At 42.4% G+C, this 12,514-nt stretch overlaps 1 protein-coding gene across 14 annotated transcripts in view; it reads left to right on the top strand.

The window, feature by feature from the left end:
• The window catches only part of ANKS1A (ankyrin repeat and sterile alpha motif domain containing 1A), a 210,256-nt gene that overhangs the window by 92,876 nt on the left and 104,866 nt on the right, over positions 1-12,514 (top strand). For 11 of the 14 annotated variants that reach the window (XR_016234649.1, XM_070074164.2, XM_070074163.2 and 8 more), the window contains exons 3-5: positions 1,945-2,101; positions 4,570-4,632; positions 12,204-12,500. Coding sequence is in view for 11 of the 14 variants with exons in the window: in XM_070074164.2 (XP_069930265.2) it covers positions 1,945-2,101; positions 4,570-4,632; positions 12,204-12,500 (517 nt within the window). In the remaining 3 variants the exon portion in view is untranslated. The remainder of the gene's footprint in view (positions 1-1,944; positions 2,102-4,569; positions 4,633-12,203; positions 12,501-12,514) is intronic. The other 3 variants (XM_051855747.3, XM_051855743.3, XM_089334058.1) reach the window with 1 other exon arrangement.

The following is a 12,514-nucleotide window of genomic DNA, read 5'->3' as shown; positions in this document are numbered from 1 at the left end:
TTCTGACTTCTTGCCTGACATTATTTCTTCATAAAATTAGCCTGTAAACAAAAAGATCAATTTTTGTAAAGATTTTATTTATTTATTTATTTGAGAGGTAGAGTTACAGAGAGAAAGGTCTTCCCTCTGTTGATTCAATCCCCAAATGGCTGCAACGGCCAGAGCCACACTGATCTGAAGCTAGGAGCCAGCTGCTTCTTCCTGGTCTCCCAAGTGGGTGCAGGGGCCCAAGCACTTGAGCCATTTTCTACTGATTTCCCAGGCCACAGCAGAGGGCTGGATTGGAAGAGGAACAGCTGGGACTAGAACCCGCACCCATACGGGATGCCAGCACCATAGGCAGAGGATTAACCTACAGCACCAGCCCCAAAGATCAATTTCTAAGAGATAAAAATACATAAATAATATGGCCTATTTAATCCTCTTAAATATAAAGAGATCATTAGAAATTTGGTAGAATTTGTGTGGAAAGTTTTCTGGAGAAGGTGTGATCTGGGGGGAATTGGAGAAAGAAGGGATAAGCTTAAGTGATTGGGCTCTACCCTTTAAATGAGGGAGATGTGATGGCTCCACAAAGGGGCTGGCAAGGAGCACAGTCAGTGGATTTGCCAGAATGTCCAAGAATGGAAACCAGAGTATGACATAGTGGAGCAAGTTAAAGACAGTTTCAAATAAATTCCTATAGGAGGTAACCAGTAAAGGTTTAGTTTTTATTAGATAGGATTTACTGGATCACGTTACATTATCCTAAGCCATTAGCAGGCCCTTACCATCTTACAGTACTCTGTATTTCTTATTCAGTATTTGGCCCAGCTTAATTAACTCCAGTGTGCCAAAAAGAGGCAATGGTTTCCTTCAACGTTAACTTTTTTAAAAGATTTATTTATTTATTTGAAAGGTAGAGATTCAGAGAGGCAGAAATGGGGCGGGGGGAGGGTCTCCTATCCCTGGTTCACTCCCCAGATGGCCGCAACAGCCGGAGCTGCACCGGTCCAAAATCAGGAGCCAGGAGCTTCTTCTGGGTCTCCGACACGGGTGTAGGGACCCAAGGACTTGGGCCATCTCTACTGCTTTCCCAGGCCATAACAAAGAGCTGGATCAGAAGTTGAGCAGCTGGGACTCGAACCGGCGCCCATATGGAATGCCGGCACTGCAGACAGTGGCTTTACCTGCTACACCACAGCTCCGGCCCCCAACATTAATTTTTTTTCTAAACTGTGTTGCATGTGATCATTAGCTCTTTGCTATAACCATCTTAAACAAACCAAAAAGAAATTTGTAGACATTTCTCCCGAAAATAGAACAATCTGAATTAAAGTGCATCTTGAACTTAAATGATTGTAGGTAGGTTGTCAGTCAAGTTCATCTCCAGATGCTGTTTTTATTTACAGTGAGGATTTCCTTTGCCTCCATGTGCATGGAGGTAATTACAATCTTTTATCTGCCGAATTAGTGGTGTCCCCAAGAAGAAAGCAAAATCCCTCTTTCTGCATCAAATGATACTGTATGTGTCTGGCTTATGTTTACAGCAACTTTAATTCTGCTTTGTCTATCTACTTTAGCTCTCACATCACTAAATGCTGTGATTAATGTGATGAATAATATTTGTGTTACATGATCATTTAAACACAAATTCTTTCAATGCTATTTAAACATCACAAACTATAAATTGACTTCAGAATGGAGTCCAGACATTGTCAAAAAAGCCTCAAAAGGGAGGGGATGAATCAGTGTAGCAAGTCAAGATGGCTCAGCTGAGTGTCAGCAGCTGTATGGGTTGCTGGTGGAATAAAAGGAAAAGCCTGGACAATGAGCTCAGGTCCATTGGGGAGGGAAGGGAGAGGAGCAAATGAGATAATTCCTGTGGGGGGGGGGGCTTTGTGGTACACAAATGTAAAGAGCGGTTGATGTTCTGAAAACTCAGGACTGCTTTTTGCCTTCTAGGGATGTGGTCGAGGTTCTGCTGAGGAATGATGCACTGACCAACGTGGCTGACTCTAAAGGCTGCTACCCTCTGCACTTGGCCGCCTGGAAAGGAGATGCCCAGATAGTGCGGCTGCTCATCCATCAAGGGCCCTCGCACACTAGAGTCAATGAGCAGGTTGGAAGGAGGGGAGGGTTAGGGTTTCCTCCTTCTATTCAGGTCTAGCCAGACCTTGGCAGCCCCATCACATCTCAGTCCCATAGTTCACATCTCAGGGAACCAGCTCTTCCATTCTCCCTCCTACTTCTACTCATCTTAATGTATTAGAAGACTCCTTTTTAAATTTTAAAGTTTTTTAGTCTTTTTTTTTATTTTAAAAGTTATTATTTGTAAGTGGAAGAGAGAACTCCCATCTATTGACCAGGACTGGGTTTAGCCGAAGCTGGGAGCTAGAAACTCAATCCCGATCTCCCATATGGATGGCAGGAATCCACTTACTTGGGCCATCATCACTGCTTCCCAGGATCAAAATCAGAAGGAATCTAGAATCAGGAGTTGGAGCCAGGGATTGAACGCAGTGACTTGATATGAGATGTGGATGTCTCGACTACTAGGCTAATGAATATGGAACTCCAGGATGCATTTTTTTTAAAGACTTATTTATTTATTTGAAAGTCAGAGTTACACACACACACACACACACACAGAGAAAGAGAGAGAGAGAGAAGTCTTCCATCGCTGGTTCACTCCCCAATTGGCCACAACGGCCAGAGCTGCACCGATCTGAAGCCAGGAGTCAGGAGCTTCTTCCAGGTCTCCCAAGCGGGTGCAGGGGCCCAAGGACTTGGGCCATCTTCTACTGCTTTCCCAGGCCATAGCAGAGAGCTGGATCGGAAGTGGAGCAGCCGGGACTTGAACTGGTGGCCACATGGGATGCTGGTGCTTCAGGCCAGGGCGTTAACCTGCTGCACCACAGCACCAGCCCCTCTAGGATGCATTTTATATGCAGTTGACTCATGTGGACTGGAAAGAGTGCTATAATAAAACTGTACATACTCTGTGCAAAATTTGAAATAAGGTAAATCTTTCAGAATTGCATAGAGTTAAAACTGGTAGACTTAATTAATTTTAAATTGTGTTTATGTCATCAGCATGGCAGTGCAGCTTTCCCAGTGTTTGCCATGTGAACCATGCTGTTGTTTTACATACATCAGAATACACAGAAGGGGATGTATTTGTGCTGGTGCTGAAAATGAACTCAAAATCAGAAACACATGAATGGAGGTCAGAGGTGATTCAGTGGAATGAAGATCATTTCCATGGTACCCTCTGATGTTGACTCAAGAGTGAGCATGTTTTGCAAAAGCAGAAATAATTCTTAGAAAATAAGAAAAAGACAGCATTCAAGCAGAAATACATCACAGTGGCCATGGATTTAGGGACTGAGAAAATACAACTGCTTTTCTTTATTATTCTGGAATTATGCAAGCTTCAGCTAAGGCTGTCTTTAACACATCCCTGTCACTGGGTCAAGGTGCATGCCCAGTGAGAGGAGACGGTCTTTCCTTAAGCGACCAGCCATTTTCCTATTTTCCTCTCTACTCTGAATGAAGCAGGAGACACTGCTCTTTCTCAATAAACTTGACACTATTTCTCTAATGACTTTGCTGACAGGAGGTTGTTAAATTACCTGTAGGATTAGATCAAGGTTTTTTTTTTCTCAGAGATACAGGAAATTCTGGCCAGTTTGCCTGTCCACTAGATCCATGTAAATTTTCATTGAGCTGTTCAGAGCGTGACTTTGATTCCAAGAAGTGCAGCTTTGCTGTGGGTGTGAAAAGATTGAGGCAGTGCTCCCAAACCTCTCAACTTGGAGGCTGTGTGTATACTGCTGTTAATCAGCTTCCCTTTTGTCTTTTGAGTCGTAGTTCCTGGGTAGGTGAGCAACAGACACTTAAGATCATCAGTGAAGATGCTTATTAATAGCATTGGGGAATGAAAGTCATCTCTTCAGAATTGCCTCTGTAAAATCTAAATGCAATTTTGCTCCTCTTAGCTAAAGTGGTAATTTCTCTTCTGAGGAAATATATAAGGAAGTTTGCTTAACATTCATATTCTTTAATATTGAAAAAAACTGACCACGCATTAAAGTCCTTCTCATTTAAGAAGTTTTCAGCAACCGTTTCTAATCCTGTCTTTGCTCACTTTTGCCTTGGAACACAGCTGCTTATATATTGAGCCACTTGAGTATGCTAGCTTGTCCTGCTCACACACAGCTGCCTCCTGCGTGGAGTATCTGTTGATAGGTGGGACACGAACCCAGTGCTTTGAATATCTGGCAGGTCGGTGGATGGGACAGGATGTGGGTACTAGCTATTAGAGCCTAATGGATCTGGGTGGTAGTTGCAAGTACTGCTTTGGTTTGTTTAAAAACCGTTTATGTGGTTATAGTTGGATGCTTAGATTAAAAAAAAAAAAAGGTAATGAGTACAATGCCCTGGAGGTTGTCTTGCCCATTAACTTCCTTTTGAGGCATCCAGAGGGCAGGTCCAAGTCCTTCTGTTGTTGGGCCTCCTCAGGGCTATGTATTGCTTTGATATATTTCATCCATTTTATCATCACATTTTTTCCTCTCCTTTTTGTAGAATGCTCTTGAGATCAAAGAACTCAAAAAGTACGGCCCTTTTGACCCTTATATCAATGCCAAGGTGTGTACTTTGCTGCCAGGATTTCTCTGCATCATTTCTCCAAGCTGCAGCCCCACTTTGTCCTCTTCCACTCTTGTCCTCTCAGGCTCCTCCTCATCATTCTGACTGTTGTCTGCTTCAGCCCTCTGCTTTTGGCTTGTTTGGGAATGGGAAAATGCAGCTGCAGTGGATTTTGGTTTTATTTTTAAAACCCATACTAATTCTGGAAAGGTTGGTGCTTTTCCTGGAACATCTGACATGGGAGAAATTGGGAATTAGAAGGAACCACTTTATACACTTAGTTTACCGTTGTAATTTCTAAAATCATGTAAATAAAAAAAATTAGTTAAAAGATGTCAAATTATTTTACTTTTTGATAAGCACAGAAAAATTACTAAAGTATACTTCCTGAAATTGAAATTAAAAGTTTAGTCTACATTCTGTATTTCTTTTGAATTACAATCTGAATTTCTTTCAGATTTCAATAGCTGCTGGTAGAGGTGTGGGGGAAAAGACCTAGATAACTCCATTTTATTCTTTTAAAAACTGTTGCTTGCCACTTGCCTCTCATTTTCCTGGAGTTTGTGCTTTTCTGCCTGATGTTTCAAAGCTTCAGTCCAGTCTCTCTAGCATTACCTTCCAACTCTGCTTGGTCACTCATGACCCACAAAGGACTCTGAAGACAGTGGGCCAGGCAGAGCACTTGCCTGAAGTCTCCCTCCTGGTGGGGTTGGGGCCTGGGGATGAAAGGCCAACCTGCTCTGCCCCTTGGAAGGGCCAGATCTTGCCGTTGGAGTGGTGACGTTAGTCTGTTCTCTCACTGCTCTTTTGCTGATTGCTTATTTGTTTTATTTGAAAGACAAAGATCTCCCAACCACTGTGTCACTCCTCAAATGTCTATAATAGCTCGGGTGGAGCCAGGCTGAAGCCAGGAGCTGGGAATTCCATCTGTGCATTCTGTGTTGGTGCCAGGGACCCAGGCATTTGTGCCATTACCAGCTGCCTGCTGGGGTACACAGTAGCAGGAACCTGGAATAAGGAGTGGAGCTGGGACACAGACTTAGGCACTCTGATATGGCATGTGGATGGCTCTGTGCTGCCTTGTCCATTGCTCACTCCTCACCTGTCACTTTTTGATTAGAGGCTATACTCTGATGACGTTTGATAGAGTTTGGCCGAGACACACTGCATTATCTACATTAACTATTTTTTATTTACTCTGAATATGGCTGCCTTGAGGAAGGGAAACATAAAGAACTTCTGCTTCTTTCCAAACACAGGCAAATATTTTATACCTTTCTTTGAGAAATACTGGTTTAGCAAATCAGTATCTGGACCAGACCTAGGAGGCACTGTGGGAAGTTTTCTTCTATGGTTGGGCATTAATGAGCTGCAGTAATGGAACACATCAACTCTGTTTTGGCTTACTCGCTGCATTTTTTTTCTGTGTCTTTATTTTCATTTTATTTGAAAGAGAGAGAGATGCCCACAATAGCCAGGATTGGGCCAAGTCAATGACAGTACCCCAGAACCCAAATACTTGAGCCATCTTCTGCTGCCTCCCTGGGTGGATTAGAAAGGGAGGGGTCAGGACTCTAACCAGACACTCCCATGGGGGATGCAAGCATCCCAAGCAATGTCTTAAAACCACTGTGCCAAACACTGACCTCTTTTGTAAGTTCTTGGCAAAATAGGAAGATGCTATACCTTAGTAATTCTCTTTTGGGGGAAGTTGAGAAATAGGAGTGAAAATTTACAGGACATAGGATTTCATGTCATTCCTGAGTTTGAGTTCTGTGCTGCCACTTATGGTTTTGTTGACTTGAGTGGGTTGTTTAAGCACCCCGAGCCTCAGTTTCCTCTTGTGTAAAATGGGGTATTACCATCCACCTTGCTATAGTGTTTGGGAACGTAAATAAGATAATGTAGATAAAGTAAAAATATCTACTATTAGTAATATTTTGATCCTATTTTCGAAATGTTATGTAGTATTTTTGGATTCTATTTTTGTTACTAGTAGGTAATGCTCAGTGAAACATTGCTCAATTAGCCTCTCTTTGGGTTGTGTTTTGAGGAGGACTTGAAGTGATTATTTTCCCACTTAGTGGATCATTTAGTTAGCCTATAAAGTTTTGATTAAAGGCTAAGTCTTTGGTTTTTGAAAGTACGTTTTCCTATCCTTTGATTTTGCACACATAAAATAAAATTAGGCTACATGTAATAAGAACCTTCTCTCTTTGGAAATCTTGTCCTTTGCTGCCCTCTCCCCCGATCTTGAAAACCAAATGGTGCCAACTACAGTGAAGGACAAAGCTATTCGGCTTGTGCTGAGAATGAAAACCCTTCTTGAGCTGATCCAAGCCTAGCCTTCCGGGATTTTATCCTGACTTGGGTTTTCATTGACCTGCCTTGTGTCTAGGATTGTTTTGCTAAACTACATTTGACTGCTAAGTCCTACCAGGCACCTGTAAAAATTAAGTCTCAGATGACTTTTCTGGAAGCAGAGATAGTTTTCATGAGCTTTGATGTCCTCTTCAACATCTGGGACTTTTTCTTTTTCAGCAAGTCAGCAAAAAACAGCCCAAATGAAAAACATTCTTGGCCAAGGTGGGGATGTGAAAATTGTTCATTTCCCAGCTTTGAAACCAATTTTAACTTACTCTGAGTATCATAAAATGATACAACAAATTAGTTTTAGAGTAAAGCTATTTTTTCTATGCGATTAAAAATAATTTCCACTCTTAGAGCTAGAAGAGATTTGGAATTTGATCTAGACCAATTGTGCCTGAACATTGGTCACATCGGATTAACCTGGTGAGCTTTTAAAGCTTTTTGTTTTTAAAATTTTTTCGATTTCAAGTTGTGAGAATAATACTATGAGCTGCATTGTACTTTTCTTGTTTCTCAGACGCTAACATTTTGCCACATTTGCTTTTTTGTTTTGGTGTTAGCTGATGATAAGTTGTTTGAGATTAAGTCATGAACATCATAGCCTTTTAACCCTAAATAATTTAATATTAGTTATGACTTCAACGTAAATCTCCTACAATCAAAGACCTTTATTTAGAAGACGGCAATGCAGTTGTCAAATCCAGAAAATCAACATTGTTCTCATACCATTATCTAATATAGAATTCATGCTAAATTTTACCAGTTGCCCCAGTAATATCGTTTAGACCAGTTATTTTTTTCTGGTCCAGGATCCTACATAATAAAGCAATTCTTAAGTCTTTCTTAGATTTTCAGACATTGAGATTTTGAGAACATAGGGTATTCTGTAAATTTTCCCTCAGTTTAGGTTTGTTTGCTATTTCCTCCTGATTAGATTCAGATTATTCATTTCTGGCAGGAATGCCACGGAAGTGATTGTATGTATGTTGTTTGTAGTCCATGATGTTGTGAGGTACATGATGTCCATTTGTCTCATTCTTGATGAGGATGGCTGCTTGATTTAGTTGGTGCCTGCCAGATTGATGAGTTTTTGTTTGTTTTTAATTTGAAAGGCAGAGTTACAGAGAAAAGATGGAAAGAGGGAGATCTTCCAACTACTGGTTCACACCTTAAATGGCCACAGTGACCAGGGACAGGCCAAGCCAAAACAAGGAGCCAGGAACTTCATCTGAGTCTCCCAAATCGGTGGCAGGGGTCCAAGGACTTGGGCCATATTCTGCTGTTTTCCCAGGAACATTAACAGGGAGCTGGATGGGTAGTGAAGCAACCGGGACTCAAAGTGGTGCTCATAGGGGATGCCCGCATCACAGGCAGCAGCTTAGCCTGTTGTGGCACAGCACAGGGCCTGGTTGGTGAGGTTTTTGATAATGCTTTCCTGGGCTTCACCTTCTGAAGTATTATCATGGCAGATCTAGGGTAGATCTACTGCCAGTTACTCTGAAGCTGTCATTTAATTCCAAATTGAAGCTGGTTTGAGAACCACTGATCTAGATCAACTTTTCACTAGGGCAGAAATTCTGTTCCCTCTTTTACTGAAAAATGGACTATCTACCCTTTACTTTACTTGTTTTTCCTAATAACAAACAGAATTTATTACCACTTGTGGCCTCTTTTTAGATTCTCCATATTTTTTATGTATTATGACATCTGTCTTCCTAAATCTTCCATCTTTTGGTCAGAGTTGTGCTTTCCAGAGCATTAAAGAGTAAGTCTGGCTCTTCTTCCACAGGAGGGACTCAGTTCTCCGTTTTCTCTATTCTACTCAAGCCTGTTTTGGCTTTTCTTTCTAAAGATGATGTTTCTACAGCCTGTAGCTGTAGCCCAGGTGTCCCTAACTTGGGCTTCTGTCAACTGTGGATAACTGTGCTGCTGGGCTGTCATCTCAGCACTGGGCAGTGATGGTCCTGAAGTAGTTTCAAGAAGAATAAAGCCATAGAGATGTTTCTGTAGTTTGCTGCTGCTTGTAGTTTATGTATGTATAATAGATTTATACATTGAATGGAATCTTCAGGGGTAGGGATATTCATAGGGATCCTCTTTTTTCTTTGAAGTACCAGTAACTAACCATAGCAAGGAAAAATTAATGTGAGTCTCAAGTTGAGTAGGTACGGAGGTTTATGCAAAAGCTTTTGGGGAAATTGGAACATCTCCTCTCACCCCCTTTCCTTGGTCCAGACTAATAGGGATGTGATTCTGAAAACCCTTGAGGTGGTCTGATCACCTGTAGTGTGAATTGCCAGGTGTGAAAAGAAGGAATTCAGGTGGTTAGAATCCCTTCCTTTCTTGTGGGTGTGTGAATCAACACTTAATGACTTCTTGGGCTGATAGTTGTCGGGCTCAAAGAGGAAACAGTAACACAAGCTCATTATGTTGGCCTGTGTTCAGTGGTAGAGCGATGTGGTCAGCCCAGACATAAACTCAAGAGTACTGTAATTACCAGATCATGTCTGGCCAGACTGAAACATACCCAGATGCTCCCTACACTGTGAACATGAACATAACTTTCTGCAAAGATGTGGCTAGACCATTTTTAACATGCCACAAGAAATTTGCCAGTAGTGATCAAGACCTTCCCATTAGCAGGGCAGCTCCCCTCATTCAGGCAAAAAGAGAAAAGAGATCAAGAAGACTTTATATATATATATATGTGTGTGTGTGTGTGTGTGTGTGTGTTTGTATTTAAACAAGTGTGCGTTTGTGTTTAAATACAAACACACACACATATATACACACATACATGTGTATACATATATAAATATATATATTTCTCTCACTGCATAGAGTTTTACACTTCTTCAGCCTTTTTTTTTTTCTTTTAGTGGTTTATTTATTTGAAAGGCAGAGTTAGAGGGAGAAACAGAAAAAGATCTTCTGTCTGCTGGTTTGCTTCCCGAATGGCCACAACGACTGGAGCTGGGCCAGAGTTTTTCTGTATTTGAATTCTCATAAGAATAAGCTGACTTTTTGGCCCTTGCTGTCACTCTAATCTTGAGATAGAAATCCCAGAGACTCCTCTTAAATTTCTTTGGGTTGCCAGTGTCTCCTGGAATTACTTTCTAGAAAACTCTTGGCAGCTTTTTTTTTTTTTTTTTTGGGGGGGGACAGGCAGAGTTAGAGAGAGACAAAGAGAAAGGTCTTCCTTTTTCCTTTGGTTCACCCTGCAAATGGCTGCCACAGCTGGCGCACTGCGCCGATCCGAAGCCAGGAGCCAGGAGCCAGGTGCTTCCTCCTGGTCTCCCATGCGGGTGCAGGGCCCAAGTACTTGGGCCATCCTCCACTGCCATCTGCCACAGCAGAGAGCTGGACTGGAACAGGAGCAACCAGGACAGAATCCGGCGTCCCAACTGGGACTAGAACCCGGTGTGCCAGCGCTGCAGGTGGAGGATTAGCCTAGTGAGCCATATTGCTGGCCAAGGGCAGCTTTTTTTGACGTGGCTGTCTTTTCCTCCTGAGAAGAGAAATGACAACTCGGAGTTTGCACAGGGAATCCCCAAGTCAAAGCTTTATAGGAAATGGGCATTCCAATGAGAGTTCTAATGATTTGTATGGCACAGGGAGCCCCAAGAATTTGCTTCCTGCCCAGCATTTCCTTTCCTTCACACTTTTAGGTTGGCATGGAAATCGCCGCTTGGGCCCAGTTGTACCGTAGGAGGCCCTGGCTAACAGGCCGTGCTCTGGGCCAGTGGAGGCTGTCTACGCTTTCTCCGCAGCTGTGTTTGAACTCAGGGCTCCTGCCTCTGTATCCTCGTGTTTATCTGTGTGCATTTATCTTTGCATGTGGCTCCTGCTACCACTTTTTCTGTCCTTATTTCATTTAAAAAATATCCTTTGCCGTCCTTCTGGCCCTTGGAGGCCTTGCTCCCTGCAGCTGTGGATCTGACTGGTACACTTGGTGTAGCTGGAAAAAAATGATGCAGTCAAATGCCAGATTAAAAGCAAATGGTATTGCATGTGTGTTTGGGTAACTTCTAATCTGTTATTTTTTATGCTGTTAATAGAATTAAAGCAATGGTAGAAAAATTTAACTTTTACCTTTTGCCCACTGAAAGGTGCACAATATTGCCTTGATGGGAAAAACCCCTTCTTGTACTCCTAAATAAAATTAGGAATTTCAGAATCTTGTGGGAGAGTTATTTTCATTGGTGCTTCTCAAAAATGAGAGGTCATGGAAATTATTTTTTCTCTAATTATATGTTGTCAATAACAATAAAAGAAAGAGCATAATTGGAATGACTAGCATTTTGCTTCTAATAGGATAAAGAACAAACTTCTCCCATTTTATCCTAGACTAAATTTTGCTCAGTTTTAAATGAATTGGCATCAGGGTTGTGAATTCAAATTGATGGCGACATATTACATATTGATGACAACATTACATTTGAATATTTTGCACCTCTCATGCAAAACATCTCAGCATCTGAATTGTATCTCTCACATAAGATGCACTTCCCTGTCCTAGCTTCCGTTTTAATGAAGTAGACCCTGCATGCATTGATCGGTGCAGGCTCCTGGAGCAGGCACAGTGCAGCACCAGGTCCCATGTTGCTCCGCGACTGAGCCCAAGTGCTTCCCTCCCCTGGAAGTGGCTGTTGCCTGATGACTTCAAAGGGATTTTTGGTGCTCTGCTGTTACTTTCATTGATGGCTGATTGGTTTGCATGCAAGAAGCTGTACTGATGGCAGATTCTTCTTAAAAAGCTTGTGTTTAAGGCAATGAATGGTTGATGAGTCTAGAATTAGAACCACAGAGTTGAATAAGTTGTTGTAAAACCAGTGAAGTTTAAAATGAAACTATGGCAGTGATATTATTGGTATTAGTCTGTGCCAGGACTTCTAGAAAATGCCTGCCACATTCCTTTGTTCAGTCTCCTTACAGTCTGGAGACACTTTCTTCAATGCACATAGGAAACTAAATGTTTTGGAGAGGGTGGCTCCCCTCTTGCAGAACGGGGGGAAGATGTGGCTGATTGGTGCAGGCAGACTTGTTTCCAGGGAAGCATTCCTGGATTCTGACTTTGAGTAGTCCCCAGGTATTGCTGCTATCTTTCTCATTTAAATTTCAGTGGTTTTACATGTGCTGTCCTGGTCAGGTACCAGTCTGCCAGCCACCTTTCTGATGAGATCTGCTTGTTACTTCTTTAGAACAACGACAATGAGACGGCTCTGCATTGCGCAGCGCAGTACGGCCACACGGAGGTGGTGAAGGTGCTCTTAGAGGAGCTCACGGACCCTACTATGCGCAACAACAAATTTGAGACGCCTCTGGACCTAGCGGCACTCTACGGGCGCCTGGAGGTGGTGAAGATGCTCCTCAACGCACATCCCAACCTCCTGAGCTGCAACACTAAGAAGCACACCCCTCTGCACTTGGCAGCCAGGAACGGCCACAAAGCTGTGGTCCAGGTCCTCCTTGATGCTGGCATGGATAGCAACTACCAGGTAGCGGGGCGGCT

This window comes from Oryctolagus cuniculus, chromosome 5 (genome assembly GCF_051225735.1).
Source record: "Oryctolagus cuniculus isolate XC-2025 breed Fujian yellow rabbit chromosome 5, ASM5122573v1, whole genome shotgun sequence".
NCBI lineage: Eukaryota > Metazoa > Chordata > Mammalia > Lagomorpha > Leporidae > Oryctolagus > Oryctolagus cuniculus.
The sequence above is the reverse complement of the archived record's forward strand: the minus strand, read 5'-3'. Positions and strand labels throughout refer to the sequence as shown.